This window comes from Erpetoichthys calabaricus, chromosome 6, assembly GCF_900747795.2.
Source record: "Erpetoichthys calabaricus chromosome 6, fErpCal1.3, whole genome shotgun sequence".
Taxonomy (NCBI): domain Eukaryota; kingdom Metazoa; phylum Chordata; class Cladistia; order Polypteriformes; family Polypteridae; genus Erpetoichthys; species Erpetoichthys calabaricus.
This window is the reverse complement of record NC_041399.2, coordinates 194,164,743-194,184,742: the sequence shown is the minus strand read 5'-3', so window position 1 is coordinate 194,184,742 and position 20,000 is coordinate 194,164,743. Positions and strand designations below refer to the sequence as shown.

Below are 20,000 nucleotides of genomic sequence, written 5' to 3'. Positions count from 1 at the left end.
TGAGCGCCTTGACAAGTAGTGATGAGCGAACTTCGTGGAGCGAAATTGTGGAAATATATGTGAACTTCGCCAGCTGTCACTTTAAAAATAGAAGCAAGTTAAGATATAATTTTCACAAACATCAGGACAGGACTGTAACAAGTTGCACACTGGAAGCATTCAAAGTTTAACCTGACCATATTTTAGAAACATCAGGTAAATAAGTAACTGTTCTTGTAATGGTAAAATCAGAATTTTTTCTGAAAGGTTTTGCCAACAGTTGTAAAAGAAATTAAATGCATTATTAATAAGTTCATCCCAGCAATCATTTCAGAATGGCAATGTAGTTACTTTTGGAAAGTTCCAAGTGTAACTCCATTCTGCAAGAAGGGAAAAATTAATCAACAAGCTCTATCTCTATCCCATGTAAAATGACATAAACTACAACCAAATTATAGTGAGGACTACTTCTATGAAAAGAATATTCTAAATGACAGCAAGAATGGACCTGGAAGAAGAGGACTGTGACAAATACATTTCTTAAGACATCTTTGAACAAGCAGCTGTAGCAGCAGACAAATAGTAGAGCAGAGATTGATAGCACTTTCATCAAACTAGAATTCTCCTGCATCAGAGGTAAAAATGAAACTGAACTGCAAGATGTTTAATAGGAAATATCTTAAGATGGACAAATGCAGCAAGTGCATGTAAGCTGCAGTTTAATGTAGTAATAAACAAAGCACTATAAACAAGTATCATATGTAATACTGATAATAAATACACAGTGGTTCATGCTGACTTAGAAGAAGTAGACTGTGAAAAGGATTTAAAGAATTTTTAAGATACAATGTTTCTCCAACTACAAGCATTATGAATGAAAATAAAAAGACATAATACTTCAACTCTACAATGCATTCATAATTTGCATCTGGAATGTAGTGTGCAGATCTAAATCACCCCACTACAACAAAGGAATAGCATTAGATGAAAATGTGCAGAGAAAGAAAAGAAATACATTCCAAATCTAAAGGGCTTATCCTCCTCTCAAAGGCTAAAGGAACTTATACCATCTTGGAGAACAGGGTATCAAATCAAACTGACTAACAAAGTTGTCCAAGAAAAATATGTTTGACGTAAAAAGAGAGCTCAAAATCACAGGTGGGAAAGAAGGGGGAAGTTAATTTAAGATAACACAGTAAAATACAATAGAATCATGCACTTACAGCAAATACCCTGACAGATTTATTTCAAAAACAAAATGCTTCAATATGAAACAATGGAACAACAAACCTTACCAAAGAAACTTGATGGGACTAATTGGGTTCCTCCTATTTGTGAGATAACTATGTGAGTGACTAAGGTAAAAAGTATATGAATGGTCAAAATACATTACTGGGTGTAGCTGGCCTGACAAAAGCTTGCAGGACAAAAGGATGCTGACAAAACAGTACAGTTATATATGTATGCAGTAACTAGTGAAAATAGCTATTAACCCCCTTTTGGGGTTAGTTTTATTTACTGGAGGTTTTTTTAAATAAAATAAATAAAATGAACTATAAATGTAGTATAACAAAACATAAAATGCAAGAAAAAACACTACACAAGTAAGAAAATGAAACTCAAATCCATGTAAATAAAAGCATATCCATATTATGCAAAAAGTGACAACAGTTGAAATGTTGATATTAACTGTTGCAGGCAGCAATTAAGTTGGATATATCTTGGTATGAATGTGGAGTGGGTCTTAAGGGCAAAAATCCATGTCAGGAAAATTTGGATGGTTTTGATAAATATTGCCTCGATCGTATTTCAGAATGCAACATGTTTTTTTTTTCCAAACAATGTTAATGCTCTGCACTACTGAAATGAATTCAATGGCATGTATTTTTTCTATCAATCTTCATGCTTCAAATATACTTAAAGGGGGGGGGGGGGGGGGTTATTTATTACAAACAGTTCAAAAAGAAGAAAATAAACAGAGACATTGCCATTAAGACATTAATACACCAGTAGAACAATCACACTTGTGATTTTGTTTTGTGATGTAACATGCTTTACTTATAAGAGTATTCACAAGCTCTTCAAAAGCAGTGGGAATGTTATTAGATGGGCAAAAAAATAAAGCTAATAACATTTTAATTAAATTCCTGTTCCTTTCTCCATAGAGTATGTTCAAGATGAAAAGAGCGGCCCATTAGCCGTGCTCATATGTCACTTCACAAATTTTTTCATTGTGGATTTTCCACCACACACTTTTGTCAGAGCCCTTTTGACCCATGCATTTTGTCGGACCACCCAATAGGAAATTATTGCTGACGATGCTTGTACCTGCTCTTGAGTTGACTCTGGCTGCATAACTGATGCTCTTGGTGTTAAAGTTGGAAGCCTTGAACAATTTGTTTGCAGAGACCTTGTAGAGTGCTCCACCAATCCAACGCGTGCCCCTTTCTTTCCAAAGATGATGAGGACTTTGTCTATAACCAGTAGATGACTTGCGCATCCGATTTTGCAAAAATAACCTACACAAGGAAAAAAATAAAATGGTTTATTAAATCAGCTGTGTTTCTAGCAATACATACATGGTCATATCGTCCTAAAAATTTGCATTCTCTATATTTAAAAAATAAAAATAAAATAAAATTTAGCATTACTTTTTCTTCAGGTATTGTGGTTAAGGCCATGATTACACACATTCAAGGTTTAATTCCAATTAAAATTTTAGATTAAATAATACTTATTTCCTCAATTTGTTTCTTCAAAATATACCCAGTGTTGAGTATAAATTAAAAAATAAAAAGTGTACCAACACAGAAAGTGCAAAATTTGCTTCTTTTTTGATAAATACACTAAATAGTCACTTTATTATGTATAATTGTTTGAAAATAATAAATAGCCCGTTATATCACCAAACAGCCAATTATTTAGATTCTACACATACATTTGTGCTTACTCTTCAGAATTTTCAAGAAATTTACCTTAACTTGCAATCTCTTAAAAGCATGGAATTAAAATTTCCCTATTTTTACTATTATGCATGGCATACAAACTTTGGGACTTCACCTTTAAAGGGATATTATTATTGCAATTCTTTGGGGCCATAGTGCAGGAAAGGAAGAAAATACAATAATTTCCAAAGCTATAAAGAAAACCACTACACTGTAAGCTGTTTCTTGCATGCTTCCAGAATTAAAGATTATTACAAACAAGAGAGTGCTGCAAGGATACCTATACCCCACAATGAGGTGGAGCAGTTACAGCTTTCAGGGATAAAGTAATATTACATATTTGTTCCCTAAAATAATTGACTGTTCATAGTTTTGAGCTACATGAATACAATAATCATTGTAGGATGCAATATAAATATAATACAATACAATATTTTTACTTCTCAAAACAAGCCGTGAGCCAATGTCACATAAGTGAAAATGCACAGTGCTCAGGAAATTAGGCTTTTTTTTATTATTATTTTGTACCAATGCTATATTTATAAAAACATTATGTGGATGTGGCACCAAGATTTTAAGTGGAGTCCTGTTTCTACTCCTGTCTAAACACATGCTGTTTAGTTCACTAAGACTTCTCAGTTTGTCTAGTGTTCGTGTGGCCTGTGCTGTACTGGTGTTTTTGTCCTTTGTTGGTGATGTTAGGACAAGAATTAAAAAAAGGCAAGTTCAGTGAATAAACGGATACATAATTCCTTATGAAATTGTTATTGCTGCTTTAAAACCTTAAAGTTATCCTACTCTTGACTAATGTTTTGAAAAGTGACTTTTGAGGTCAGGATACATTTCAAATGTTTACAGATTTTTTTTTATACTTGGAGCATAGTTTAAATTACTTGAGCAGGGTCACAATATGGGACAGAGGTGGGAAATGAACTGCAAAGTTTGTGGTTTACAATTCTGTGGATTGTCCACTAAACCACAATGTCTACAACTCACCATTTCATTCAATCCAAGGCCACATTACAAGCAGAGTCAAATAAGGCATACTTCCCATAACAATATACAGTATGTCAAGTAACTGTCTTAGGTTATTTATTTGTGCATTTAACCAAATAATTTATATTCTTAAACACTTGTTTCAAAGAGCAATTAACTGTTTCATTCAAGTACTTACAGCTTCATTTCACATGATAAAATGTTTAAAAATAAACATCACCACTTGCTTTTTCATTACTGTATACAGAATTGCTTAAAGTTTGTGCAAAACTACTATTGTTCAGCTGAAATTTGTCATTCTTCTAATAAAATCCTTGACTAATCATAAGTAGTTTTTACTTTTGAAAACTGAAGAGTTTTTATGTAGAAATTCCATATTCTGTTAAAAATAAGTTCAGAATGTTTGAGTTGTCTTCCACTGCATTTTCCGATTTTTTTTTTCACAAATGTGGCACAAATCATTTGCTTTGGAAACTAATTAAAAACATCTTCCTTGGAGGCTTTCAAAAGAGGCTTATGAGTTACCATAGCAAACATCAACCGAAAGGCTTAAAATGCACAGAATATGTTCAGTTTGAAGCTGTACAGGTTACGATTTTAGAAAACATACCTTCTGCATTTCTGAGATATGCTTATGACACAAAATAAACTAATGAACAAGCATTCAGACCTCTTGGTTGCTACTGCAAAAAATCGATTTTTAGGTGCTAACAATGAGTTTTCATCACTGAAAACTTATTGAACGACTGCTTTTACAGTAATGATAAAATTTCTGTTGGTTTGTTTGTACCTTGAAAAATGCACTGACATTACTGTTACACAGAATGCATTTTCGTGGTAACTTTTGATGTCTTTCTCTTAAACTTTCATGCCAGTGTTATCTTAGAATGGTTTCTTATGAAGTGTCAGGCTAACAGACTTACTAACAAATGATCCAATGCTAAGGTCACTCAGAGGCATCATGATTTCTTCTTTGAACTAACAGCAGCAGCAACTAGGTCTGACCAGCGTTTGTGTGACTGCTTCACATTAAGCATGGTGGGATGTGAATCACTTAATTATCTCAATGAAAATGCTTTAACTTTTTATCCACCATTTGGTCAAGTGTTTCTTTTATTTATCAGTTATGTGTATGTTTACATATATTTTAAAAATATATATACATAAGAGTTAATGTAATTTATATTACTGCATATGAGTATAGAAAATGAACAACAACATGGTTACAAGCAAAGCACCTAAAAGTGAAGAATAATGTGAATAATCTTTGACAGCTGTGAGACTCGTCTGGCTGCACTATCTACATGCAATACTGAAATACAGCAATGATGACAGAGTATGTGCTTTTAAACTCCAGCATTTAAGGGAAGGAGTCAGTCACTGTAGCATACTTCTCTGACTTCACAAGCGGTGTCACAATACTCCACTAAATTGCTCTACTAATGGAAAAGATGGCTGAGAATAAAAATGGGTAGAACTGAAAAGAAGAGAGAAGGAAATCAATGAGATAATAGCTGTGCAGCAGAGTAGAGTAGTACGTCTGTCCTCCATACAAGACAGCTTGTAATTTCTGAAAGAGAATAGAGCAAGTGCCTGTGCAGGAAGCTTGACTGTGGGCAATAGGGAGAGGGCATTTGTATTAAGTGTTCACAATGAAAGCAGGGGCTAATGTGGACTACAGATGGGGGGAGCAAGGGGGATGGATTGTAATGCAACTAGTACTGAACAGACGGGGCTCAGCTCAGATACTCTTCTCTGCTTCTTGCCTGGCACTCCTGTAATGGAAGGCATGAACTTTCTCTTCAAATCCATTTCTAATCCATTTGAAATACTACAGCAAATTATCCCTCCTTCAGTGCGGACGCAGCTAGCCAATTTCCTCCAAATAGAAGTGACAATACAACAGAATTTATCGCCATAACCTTGACTCCAGAGGTTGAGTGGAAGTTAAGTCGGGGGTGGGGTGGCCGTGTGCAAGTTTTTTTTTTTTATTTCACTGTTCTTTTATAAACCACAAAATAAATACTATGTTTCCTCATATTTACTACTAACTGATGAATGCTGCATTTATCAACATACTTTGTGATCAGTGAAAAGGTATAATTAAATGTTTATTTGTATTTATAACAATATATTATGTATTTTTTTCTTAAAATAAAAAAAAAAAACTTGCAAAGCATGAACTTTAAAGAAAATTTAAGTTACTGAAATAACACTATAAAAGAAGTCTCCTAAATAATACATCCTGCTGTCTGTGCAATTTATATTAAAAATCTACAGTACTCTGCAAGACTGTTATGTTTAAAGCTAGTTATTTGGGTGGCGTTAACTTTCTAGTGATTTTTTTTATTATAATGTGTTATGGTGTTTTCAACACTGGTACAATATAAAGTATGAGTAAAGTTTTGTGATTATAAAACCAATCAGTACTTGTATGAATAAAGTTTTGTGATTTTAAAACAATCTATGAGTAAAGTTTTGTGATTATAAAACCAATCAGTACTTGTATGAATAAAGTTTTGTGATTTTAAAACAATCAGTATAGAATGCAGAACTGAAGCAGTTTGTTTGGTACACTGTTGCTTTTTTTTTCTAAACGGCTGAGGCATTCTGCAAATGTGCCCTAATTAACTTTGGCTGCTTTTTCTTCTCTTTGCCAAAGAGAACCCACAGCTTTAATTATGGTGTCATAAGGTGGCCAACGTAATACTGGTAGTGTTTCTTCTGCAGGCTTTCTCTCCAGGATGGTCTAAATCATGGGGTCATTATACTGCTGAATGATGAGGTTTCTGTCAGTAACTCAATTCTATGAATATATCTGCAAGATAAGCAACTCCTGAAAACCAAGAAAAATGTCTTGATCGAAATTCATCACCAAGAAAGAATATGGAGAGCTATTCTCATAATTCAAACAATCTGACAAGAATTTTGCCACAGGACAGCCAACAGACTTCATTATGTAAGAGCAAGGAAATTAATAAATTTGTTTTCACTAATGATGAAGAAATGTTCTTAACTACTAATTCATGCCTTTGGAGAACTCCTATAACCAGACATAGTTTTTTGAAGTTTTTATCCATGTTACTGTACTTGTCACAAATCCTGTCTTATTTGGCACCATTACTGTTTGCATTAAAACATCTTTCCTATTTTACTTCCATATTTTTTCATATAATTGTTGATATAGTTTAATATACTGTATTTTCACCTGTTGTGTTGGTTTGCAATTGTTCACATTATAGCATGCCTTCTTTAATTGAATTTTTGAACTAATATCATCGCAGCACTAATAAAAATGACTGATTTTTTCATCTAACGGTAATACGTAAACATCACATACTGTAAATGTAGCTGAAACTTAAGTCCCTTCTCAGTGTCATCAGACAGATCACTAATTATAAACAAAATAGCATTACTGGACAAAAGACTTTGAAGCATCATTGTTTGCACATGGTTCTGTGAGGGTTTCACTGAAAGGCTTGCTTTTCATTATTAGTCAGCATTTTTGACATGATATGTTAATTTTCATCAAGCAATTCAACTTCTATTTAAAACAAAATTAAAATAGAAATTTATTCCGAGTGATTTATTTAAAAATACCTTTGAATTTTAGCTTGTGTTAAAGAACTATTTGATGCATAAGTGGCACAATATGTACATGGCATCAGGAACCTTCTGATGTATTTGTTGCATATTTACTTTGGTATCTTATCAGTTTACGTAACAGTAAAAACATTTGAAAAATCAACACTTTACTATAAAACGCTATCTTGAAAACAACAATCCATGAGGGAGTCTTATATTATTAATTTAATTTTGCATAAACCATTCCGGCTTGAGCATTTTTGTTGCCCTATGTGACATTACAAAATGGCGCCTCCACCTAGGGGTGGGCGGTATGACCAAAATTCTTTATCACGGTATTTTTCTAAATTATCCCGGTTTCACGGTATTTGACAGTATTTTTTTACCCATGCATGAGTGGATGTTAAACACATTTTCCACTGCAATTACTAGCTAAGTATAACCTATTCCACTGTCAAGAGCATTGTACAAAAAAAACATTTTAATGTGCACACAAGTATTAATACAGGTTTGCATTGCCCCATAAAGTGATACTTTTCAAGAGGGTGGCACTAATGAAGAGAAGGAAATCACATTGCATGACAGATGCAGTCAAAATATAGAACCTTTTTATTTAACAAATTTTGCATAAACTTAAATTATAATTTTGACAACATATTTTCAACCATCCAAAGAGGTATTTAGACTTAGGAAAATATCTAGACGTGCTTGTCAAAAATTGTATTGCACTGAACATGTCTTAGAAAAGGAATAAATTTTTTTTGTAAAACAACTACACTTTCTGTTAATGTTAACAATCTCTGTCCACTGACACGTTAAAGTGACTTTTTAAACAACTTTACCATCATTAAACTGCATAATATTTAAACTAATAAATAATAACAATAAAATAAATAATTGTATTATTACTGATAGTTGCACTATTACTTCAAGGCGTCAAAAGCCCAGGCGATTACACAGTATTCACCAAATTAAAATAAAATAAAACAAGTGCAATCTTGGTGATGACATCTTTACCAACTTAACTATCATTTGGGCAAACTGCATTAATATGGACCTTGCTTCAAGCTAAGCTATATACATAAATAATACAACTGCAACTTGCATCTATAATTGTATTTGTGGTATAGCCCTACGGAATCGTATTAGGGAAGAAAAAAAAACAAACTATGCGTCGAGAATAAAGTCGACATTTCCACTTTATTCTCGTAGTTTACGTTATAATTAAAGTAGAATGTCGTAAACTAAACTTCATCCTAAAATCATTGTTTAATTTACTAGATTTTCTCAAACCCCGTCATAAGTTAATGTAGCACATTAAATGCTTTGTGTTGTGTTCCCCGACCCAGTTGTTAATCACTACGCTCCTTAAACTGACTTCCTCCGCACTAATAGACAGCGATCACCATACAGAATCCATTCACTGTATGATATTCCTGCTCTCTGAAAATTTAGAATTTATATCAAATATTTATCTTGGCATTCTAAATGTTCAGAGATCATGAATATCATGTGAATGGATTCTGTGCGGCGATCGCTGCCGTTGCCTCCTCTTAGCGCAGAGGAAGTCAGTTTAAGAAGCTCGGGGAACACTTAACACAAAGCATTTAATGTGCTATATAACTTATGACGGGGTTTGAGAAAATCTAGTAAATTAAATATTCATTTTACGATGAAGTTTAGTTTACGATGTTCTACTTTAATGACAAAGTACGAGAATAAAGTCAACATGTCATCACAATATTACACAGTACCCAGGTACATTACACTGTATTGAAAAATAAAACAAGTACAACTTGGCTTGCAGTATTATCCAGTAGTATAGAAACAGTATTTACACATCTGACCTTTTAAAACTAAAGCATCTCCAGGCGACAAGACGTGACTGTTTTTTTTCGGCTCTCTGTCCATTTTCACCGTGCGGCATACCTATGCTAAAGGCCACTATTTGGTGGTGTAGCAGTGAAAAAGAGCCCTAGTGCAGCAAATCTGTGTTTAGCGGTGTAGCAGTGAAAAAGGTCCCCACTTGAACAGTTTCCCGCTGCGCCACGTTCCGAACGTCGTTTAGGCAATTTAAACTGGTGTTGCGGTATAAGAAAAATCCATATCATAAAAAAAATGAAAAACGGTTTTCGGTATGAACCGGTATACCGCCCAGCACTACCTCCACCCATCCATTAAGTTCAATCGCATAATCCTTTCTATGACATAAAACTTTATGTAAATGAGGATTATTGCTATTATACCCTTTTATATAGCATTACCTATATAACCTTTTCTGTGGAATCTGGCAGTTTAAATGGATTATGATCCGATTTATATATTCACATTCATGTATGCATTTTGTGTATTTGCGTTAGTGAATTTCTCAATTCTAGGTAAATGATGCCAAAGAAAACCAGCAGTTTAATGTTATTTAAATGAATGTAAATTTTGCTTAGTACTTTAGAACGAAGTATATTTCAATTATAAAATAGGCAAATATAAATATAACAATGTAAAATATAACATAATAATAAATAAGTTAATTACCTGAGGTCAGTTTCATTTTACAAATAGAACACCCATTTTTAAAGTGAATAATGTATTTAAAATTCTTTAAAATTATAAAAATATAAATCACTGAAATTTAAAACTGCCCTTTTCTTGACTTCACTTTTTGTAAACTTAAAAACAACTTCTTTTACTCTTGATTATTTGGGCTAATTTACTCTCTTCTGACAAAGTTGATTTAAATTATCTGAATTATGAGGAGACATACATACATACCAAGGTTATTATAGTTAATGAAAACTAAAAATATTAATAAAAAACATTTTTGTAAACTGACATAAAATAATTAACAAAACCAAAATGAAAAACTAAAACTAAAACAAACTATTAAAGTAGCTGAAAAGGCTAAGTGAAATAAAATAGTAATTTACTAAAAATATTTGTAGTTTTTGTAACAACCAGACTTACACAAGGGCTAACCTGGGCTTCAGGGGTCCCGAAATTAATCAAAATATATTAATAAGAATTTTATATTTGTTTTTTGAATAAATATTCCTGCTGTTAGTCTTTAACCCTTGTAACTTTTAACTGTAAAACAGAGTCATCCACCACGAGCCTGCGGCATACAGTATATTTATCCAGTGAACAGCTGCTGGTGATGGAGTGTCGGTACTGACACAGCATTTGCGGTGACACAGCAAGCTGAATACGGGTATGTAAAGCGTGTGATGAAGAAAGCAATTTACTGACAGTTCTTCAGGAACTGATAGAGACAGCTTGATAAATTCTGGTCCAAGTGTTAGTAAAGCCTACCAAGGTGATGATTTTGCTTTGAATGTGCATGGCAACTTTCAAAGCTGCTTCTCACTGGATCTCAAGAGAGAAGTATTAGACACAGATAATCCTTTACAGAATTTCAGTCTGTTCATAAATGATGGCATGATAGCTTTAATTCTGACCCAAGCCCAAGATACAGTGTGTACACATCAACTAATACAGCAGGACACAGTAAGCCAAATTCTAGGCTGCATACGAGTCTGATGTCTGTTATGATGAGCTGTCACATTTGTTTGAGCTTCTTGTATATCAAGATGCAATTCAAACCTATGAAGTCAGAATGTGCTGGTCAACAAAACCTTTACTGTATGGACAGAAAAATCATGACTGGGTGACGTTTCAGTTTATTTCTCAGGTGACTGCATTTTGTTGACAATAATTCACCCACCACTTCACATAGGAGAAAACCTTTTTGAAAATAAAATGGCACTGATTGAGAGAATGATGGTCAACATACAAGATCAACATATTGTTGCTGACCAATCACTTTTGCTTTAATAAGGTCGTTTAACAACGAAGAGATACAAAAGTTTTAACATTCCTGAGTTGGCAACATCTCTGCTGAACTACAGGTAGGTGGATGAAGAGAGTCTGCCAACTGGTGAAAAGCTAAACCTACTAATGTGGTTTTGTATTTATTTCGTATTAATCATCATTTTTTAGTTTTACATTCACAGCTCAAAATACCAGATACAGTGGACCCGAAGTAATTTCCCCCATAGGATTGTATGTAAATATAATTAATTCGTTCCGGACCGTACAAACTGTATGTAAATATATATTTTTTTTTTTAAGATTTTTAAGCACAAAAATAGTTAATTATACCATAGAATGCACAGTGTAATAGTAAAGTAAATGTAAAAACATTGAATAACAGAGAAAACCTTGAACAGAGAAAACTAACATTGCAAGAGTTCACGCTATAGCCTTACGAACTGCTCGATGTAAACACTTTCTATTTTTTAATGACTTTTAAGCACAGGTAAAAAAAATGAACATTTGAAAAATGCGTAATTTATACAAAAACTAACCATAAACAACCAAGAAAAGTAACATTGCATGAGTCGAGTTCTGGCATGAAGGAAATGAGAAGGAATTGGGTGGAGAGGAGATTACAGTTTTGAGGTAAAGTCTGTGACGATGCGGGTTTGCTGCATGCTCCTATCTCGCTTCCGGGAGCCCTTAAACCCGTCACCGTCGGTAATGTTACCGATGAGCACAACAGTGAGGCACTACAATGGAGCAAGGAGATGATGCAAAAAGTGCCAAGTGCTTTTAATAAAATCAACAAAACAACAATCAAAAACAAAGTCCAAATTAAATAAAGTGCAGTGCTTTCAGAATCATTCAATAAATGAATAATCCCATAAAAACAGAAGTGAAGTGGAGGTTAAAATCCAAAAGAAAAAAGGTTTTCATTAAATACAAAGAGGTTAAAACAATGCTGGAAGCAATCTCTTTAAAAACAAGCCTGGTACATTCTTTAACTGGTGACCCCCGCTGCCTTTTAGGCCTTAAGCGGCCTGCCGTCCATCTTCTGGTCACTCCAGCTCCTTGATCGCTCAGCTGGAGCGACCGCTTCCTTCTGCCCAACCGAGGGTCGGCCAAATACCCCTGCTTGGGCTCAATGTCCAGCTGCCTGCCTGCGAGCATGCGCTCCTTTGCTCACTCACATCGGTTCTTTCCACACTGCTTCCTGCTTACTTCTTCACTCCGCAACCTCCGTCTTTAATTTCTTTTTTCTCCCTTTAGCCGCCTAGCACTTCTATTTATGAAGAGGATGTGGCAGCTGTAGCGCGGCAATTATTTATTTAAAACTGGCCTCTTGACATGAGCTGTGGACCCGCTATACCACAAAGTCCCTCTGCGCGATGCGGTCCAGATCTAATTATGCAGATCCAGATCATCTGGATGACTTTGATTTATGCAGGGACGATTCCAGTTCGGCGCAAAGACAATTCTTCATGTCATCAGTTTGCACACTTCTCGATGGTCCGGGATTTTTTGGGTGATTTTCTATGTAATAAACTGAATAAGTTATAGCATAATGAACATTGCAGAATTAGATCTGGACCACCCTATACTGTACAGGGAGAGGCTGAACATGTGCGTAAATCACCAGTGCGTATTAACCGGAAGCAAAACGAAATAGAGCACAAAGAGTTCACAGCAAATGCACAGGGAGAGACTGAAAATGTGTAGAAATTATCAGCATGTACAAACTGGAAGGGAAACTGGCTTGTTTGTCACCCAAGTGTGTGATCGTGAACAGATGCAAAAGTTTGCCGAACTTTTTGGTCATAACCTGATTAGTACGTGTTCAGAGATGTTCATGACCCGAGGTTCCACTGTATTGTGAAAATAATTTGGTGGCAGAATTATGTTTTAAAATATTTGTCTCCCTCTTTTCAATCATTCTCTTTCTCTCAAAATATAATTCATAAAATATCATACTCTTTTAATTCTTAACATCAGCGATGTCATATATATATATATATATATAAAATAATAATATACAGTAATCCCTCCTCCATCGCGGGGGTTGCGTTCCAGAGCCACCCGCGAAATAAGAAAATCTGCGAAGTAGAAACCATATGTTTATATGGTTATTTTTATATTGTCATGCTTGGGTCACAGATTTGCAGAGAAACACAGGAGGTTGTAGAGAGACAGGAATGTTATTCAAACACTGCAAACAAACATTTGTCTCTTTTTCAAAAGTTTAAACGGTGCTCCATGACAAGACAGAGATGACAGTTCTGTCTCACAATTAAAAGAATGCAAACATATCTTCCTCTTCAAAGGAGTGCGCATCAGAAGCAGAGTCTGTCAGAAAGACAGAGGAAAGCAAACAAATCAATAGGGCTGTTTGGCTTTTAAGTATGCGAAGCACCGCCGGTACAAAGCTGTTGAAGGCGGCAGCTCACACCCCCTCCATCAGGTGCAGGGAGAGAGAGAGAGAGACAGAGAAAAACAAAACAGTGAAAAATCAATACGTGCCCTTCGAGCTTTTAAGTATGCGAAGCACCGTGCAGCATGTCGCTTCAGGAAGCAGCTGCACAGAAGATAGCAACGTGAAGATAATCTTTCAGCATTTTTAGACGAGCGTCCGTATCGTCTAGGTGTGCGAACAGCCCCCCTGCTCACACCCCCTACGTCAGGATCATAGAAAGTCAGCGCAAGAGAGAGAGAAAACTACGTTGGGTAGTTTCTCAGCCATCTGCCAATAGCGTCCCTTGTATGAAATCAACTGGGCAAACCAACCGAGGAAGCATGTACCAGAAATTAAAAGACCCATTGTCCTCAGAAATCCGCGAACCAGCAAAAAATCTGCGATATATATTTAAATATGCTTACATATAAAATCCGCGATAGAGTGAAGCCGCGAAAGGCGAAGCGCGATATAGCGAGGGATCACTGTATATATATATATAATATAATATAATATAATATAATATAATATAATATAATATAATATAATATAATACAGCTATGTCTGCATACTGATTTACAGTGCATCTGGAAAGTATTCACAGCGCATCACTTTTTCCACATTTTGTTATGTTACAGCCTTATTCCAAAATGGATTAAATTCATTTTTTTCCTCAGAATTCTACACACAACACCCCATAATGACAACATGAAAACAGTTTACTTGAGATTTTTGCAAATTTATTAAAAATAAAAAACTGAGAAAGCACATGTACATAAGTATTCACAGCCTTTGTCATGAAGCTCAAAATTGAGCTCAGGTGCATCCTGTTTCCCCTGATCATCCTTGAGATGTTTCTGCAGCTTCATTGGAGTCCACCTGTGGTAAAGTCAGTTGATTGGACATGATTTGGAAAGGCACACACCTGTCTATATAAGGTCCCACAGTTGACAGTTCATGTCAGAGAACAAACCAAGCATGAAGTCAAAGGAATTGTCTGTAGACCTCCGAGACAGGATTGTCTTGAGGCACAAATCTGGGGAAGGTTACAGAAAAATTTCTGTTGCTTTGAAGGTCCCAATGAGCACAGTGGCCTCCATCATCCATAAGTGGAAGAAGTTTGAAACCACCAGGACTCTTCCTAGAGCTGGCCGGCCATCTAAACTGAGCGATCGGGGGAGAAGGGCCTTAGTCAGGGAGGTGACCAAGAACCTGATGGTCACTCTGTCAGAGCTCCAGAGGTCCTCTGTGGAGAGAGGAGAACCTTCCAGAAGGACAACCATCTCTGCAGCAATCCACCAATCAGGCCTGTATAGTAGAGTAGCCAGACGGAAGCCACTCCTTAGTAAAAGGCACATGGTAGTCCACCTGGAGTTTGCCAAAAGGCACCTGAAGGACTCTCAGGCCATGAGAAAGAAGATTCTCTGGTCTGATGAGTCAAAGATTGAACTCTATGGTGTGAATGCCAGGCGTCACGTTTGGATGAAACCAAGCACCGCTCATCACCAGGCCAATGCCATCCCTACAGTGAAGCATGGTGGTGGCAGCATCATGCTGTGGGGATGTTTTTCAGAAGCAGGAACTGGAAGACTAGTCAGGATAAAGGGAAAGATGATTGCAGCAATGTACAGAGACATCCTGGATGAAAACCTACTCCAGAGCGCTCTTGACCTCAGACTGGGGCAAAGGTTCATCTTTCGGCAGGACAATGACCCTAAACACACAGCCAAGATATCAAAGGAGTGGCTTCAGGACAACTCTGTGAATGTCCTTGAGTGGCCCAGCCAGAGCCCAGACTTGAATCCGATTGAACATCTCTGGAGAGATCTTAAAATGGCTGTGCACCGACGCTTCCCATCCAACCTGATGGAGCTTGAGAGGTGCTGTAAAGAGGAATGACCCTAAACACACAGCCAAGATATCAAAGGAGTGGCTTCAGGACAACTCTGTGAATGTCCTTGAGTGGCCCAGCCAGAGTCCAGACTTGAATCCGATTGAACATCTCTGGAGAGATCTTAAAATGGCTGTGCACCGACGCTTCCCATCCAACCTGATGGAGCTTGAGAGGTGCTGTAAAGAGGAATGGGCGAAACTGACCAAGGATAGGTGTGCCAAGCTTGTGGCATCATAGTCAAAAAGACTTGAGGCTGTAATTGCTGCCAAAGGTGCATCGACAAAGTATTGAGCAAAGGCTGTGAATTCTTATGTACATGTGATTTCTCAGTTTTTTTATTTTTAATAAATTTGTAAAAACCTCAAGTAAACTTTTTTCACTTTGTCATTATGGGGTGTTGTGTGTAGAATTCTGAGGAAAAAAATGAATTTAATCCATTTTGGAATAAGGCAGTAACATAACAAAATGTGGAAAAAGTGATGCGCTGTGAATATTTTCCAGATGCACTGTAAGCCTTAGAGCCCTGTTCTTCCTAAGACCCCGTGATTGTCATGATCACAACTGTCAGAAGACAGTAGAATCTATACTCTGATTTTTTTTATATCTTTTCAGGCCTGCAGGTGGCAAAACTGTCTATAAATTGCATGTGCCTGAGATGGAATCAGAGATCAATATGGCTGGTAGAAAATAAAGCCCAGTATGAGATATATTTGAATACAATATTGAAGGCATTAATTGTAAGACATTGTCTTGCAGCAGGATATGTTGTGTGCTGTAGACATTTACAGTAAAAAAATCCTCAAATCTTAAAATTCACCTAAATTTCATCACAAATTGGCCCATTTGTGCCAACAGTCAGTGTACATTTGTTCAGCACAAATCAAATAGAAAATATTTTAAAAATTATAACATTTTTCATATTCAGTACCTGGTTTTAATTATGCTTGTTTTTATCAGACAAAACCAAAACCAGATAATAAACCATGTAGTGTAGTAAGCTTTCACAAACTCATATCCAAACCTGTTAAGTGTATAGTTCTGTCTGATTGTGATACAAAACTAAACTCCACAGTAGCTCTTTAATCATACCATAATTACTAAAACTAAAACAAATATATATTAAAAAAAAAATTAAAAGTCTTTTGTGAAATAAAAACTAAATTAAAACTAAAAATATACGATGAGGGAAAACTAATCCCTCAAAAGCAGGTTGTAAAACTTAACAGGTTGGGCCTGAACACTACCCTCTGCAATTGGATCCTGGACTTCTTGACAGAGAGGCCCCAGTCAGTTCGGATGGGCTGCAACACTTCCAGCATCACCACACTGAGCACTGGAGCGCCACAGGGCTGTGTGCTTAGTCCACTACACTTCACCCTGCTGACTCACGACTGCACAGCCTTCTGCTGTGAAACATTTTGACCTGTTATTGTTTACACGTCTTGAACAACTATTATCATACACTGATAATTTCTGTATTATCTATATCTATTATTTGTTTATTATATCACATATTCCCGGGTCCTCCCTGCGTGGAGTTTGCATGTTCTCCCCGTGTCCGTGTGGGTTTCCTCCCACAGTCCAAAGACATGCAGGTTAGGTGGTTTGGCGATTCTAAATTGGCCCTAGTGTGTGCTTGGTGTGTGGGTGTGTTTGTGCGTGTCCTGTGGTGGGTTGGCACCCTGCCCAGGAGTGGTTCCTGCCTTGTGCCCTGTGTTGGTTGGGATTGGCTCCAGCAGACCCCCTTGACCCTGTGTTCGGATTCAGCGGGTTGGAAAATGGATGGATATATCACATATTTATTGACTATATTTATGTATCTAGATTGCATAATACCATACATTGCATCAATGTTCATATTTCTTACTACACATCAATATTGCTGCTACTTCTTTGTCTTGTCTTTGCACAATGTCTTGTCTTGTTTGTGTTTTAATTTTAATCCTAATTTTAATTTTTTATTCGCACTTCATGTTGTTACACTGTGGACCCTGAGCTTCGCAATTTCGTCTATCTGCATACTTGTATATGGTTGAGATGACCATAAAGTTTGCTTTGACTTTGACTAAAACTAAACTGAATTTCCAAGTAAGATCAGAAATAATATAGAAAATACAGAAATAATAACCTTGATACATACATACATATATACATACACATTATTTGTGTATATTATATATATATACTAGCAAAATACCCGCGCTTCGCAGTGGAGAAGTAGTGAGTTAAAGAGGTTATGAAAAAAAAAAGGAAACATTTTAAAAATAACGTAACATGATTGTCAATGTAATTGTGTTGTCATTGTTATGAGTGTTGCTGTCTTTTATACATATAATATACACACACACACACACATAAACATATATATACATATACATATATATACATATACACATATCTACATATATATATATATATACATATACACATCCACATATATATATACACATATCAACATATATACACACACATATATATATATATATATATATACATATATATATATACATATACATATATATATACATATATCTATATATATAAAAATGGAATGGGTGGGTCGTCGGGTGGGCCTTTTTTTCATTCCGTCGTTTTTTCGACGTTTTGAAAATGTAGAATGATTATTTGATTTTTTTGTTTTTATTTGATCGTGTCTATGTAGCCGCCGTCGTAATAAAGTATCGCTAAAATCGTCATTTATCGTAATTTATTTTTGACGTATAACGTCGCCGTCGTCGAGGTCAGTGATACCAGTGCAAAAAATCTGCTTACGGTTGAAAGACACGCCCTACTCACTGGACAGTTAAAAACACCAATCAAACTAACGATGACATCAAGTATTACCCAATCAAAAGTAGGAAAGGAGGCATCTTCATAAAATGCGTGTGGGATGATTTGCATGAGACGCTGCTTTAAAAAAAAAATGATAAAAAAAATACGGGATAAATCCCGTCCAGTATTGATTCAAAACGGGACGCGCAATTTCATTCTCAAACGCGGCACGATTCCGTATTTTAAAGGACGGGTGGCAACCCTACAGTGCCAGGTAACCACCCATACAATCACATTGTGATTCAGACTAGGAATGCAATGAATGTAATTACCCCGATCTACATACAAGGCGAAAGTCTTGCAACATTCAAAGATGATGGTTTGGGATAAGTACACCATACAACATAAAAGAGCTTATGAAGCCTTGAACCGAAAAAAGCAACATCTCAGAGATCGTAAAAAAAAAAAATAGGAGCTAATGTCGTTTTACTCGCTGTAGATTTTAGTCAAACATTACCAGTTATTTCACGAGGGAGACCAGCAGATCAACTCAACGCGTGTTAAAAATCCATGCTTCTCCCACGCTCGGTTATATGTCGCGTGTTCTCGGGTAGGTGCACCAAAAAATGTATACATTTAAGCATGTAATGGGCAAACAAAAAATGAGGTATACCCAAAGGCACAGCAGTAGTACTTAATGTAACTTTACTTCTTAAATGTTAATGTTTTACTGTTTAATAATTTATACGCTTCTTATATGTTGTTCAAATTCTTTTATCAAAATACCACTGACAGCGCAATGCACGATAACATCGAGTGAATACACCATACGCATCCGCCCACGGCTGCCCTGCTGTGCGCAGATACGACTTGATTGTACAATTAAATAAAATAAACATAAAAAGACTAAAACAATCATCACCCATAAAGCGGATAGTAGACGTGACGTACTATATGTGTACCACATTTCAAGTGTATAGGTGCAACGGTTTGCGAGCTACAGATCATTTAAAATACTGGACAGACACACAAATTGCCACGGTAGCAAATTACAGAAGAAGATTTTACTGTTTAATAATTTATATTTATATGAAATGTGCTTCTTATATATTACTTCATATTCTCATATGATAATGATGTTAATGTTTATATTGATTTCTGTGTTATTAAAACTGCATGTATGTGTGTATATGTATACGAGCTGTATATACCCGGCGTTGCCCGGGGCAGAAGTAACCTAATCGGTCAAACACTTACATATATACCAAAGTAAACCTAATCGGTCAAACAGTTACATATATAAAAAAAGCGAACCTAATCGGATAAACAGCTTCATATATACAGAAGCGAACCTAATCGGACAAACAGCTAATCTATATACATAAGCAAACCTAATTGGTCAAACAGTTACATAAATACAAAAGCAAACCTAATCGATGAAACAGCTTCATATATACAGAAGCGAACCTAATCGGACAAACAGCTAATCTATATACATAAACAAACCTAGTTGGTCAAACAGTTACATAAATACAAAAGCAAACCTAATAGATGAAACAGCTTCATA

At 35.8% G+C, this 20,000-nt stretch overlaps 1 protein-coding gene across 1 annotated transcript in view; it reads right to left on the bottom strand.

Annotated features, from left to right (window-relative positions):
* Window positions 1–20,000, bottom strand: part of zc3h3 (zinc finger CCCH-type containing 3) — a 294,882-nt gene that overhangs the window by 77,940 nt on the left and 196,942 nt on the right. Inside the window, exon 5 of the mRNA XM_028804240.2 lies at window positions 2,308–2,498. Within this exon, the coding sequence (XP_028660073.1) occupies window positions 2,308–2,498 (191 nt within the window). The remainder of the gene's footprint in view (window positions 1–2,307; window positions 2,499–20,000) is intronic.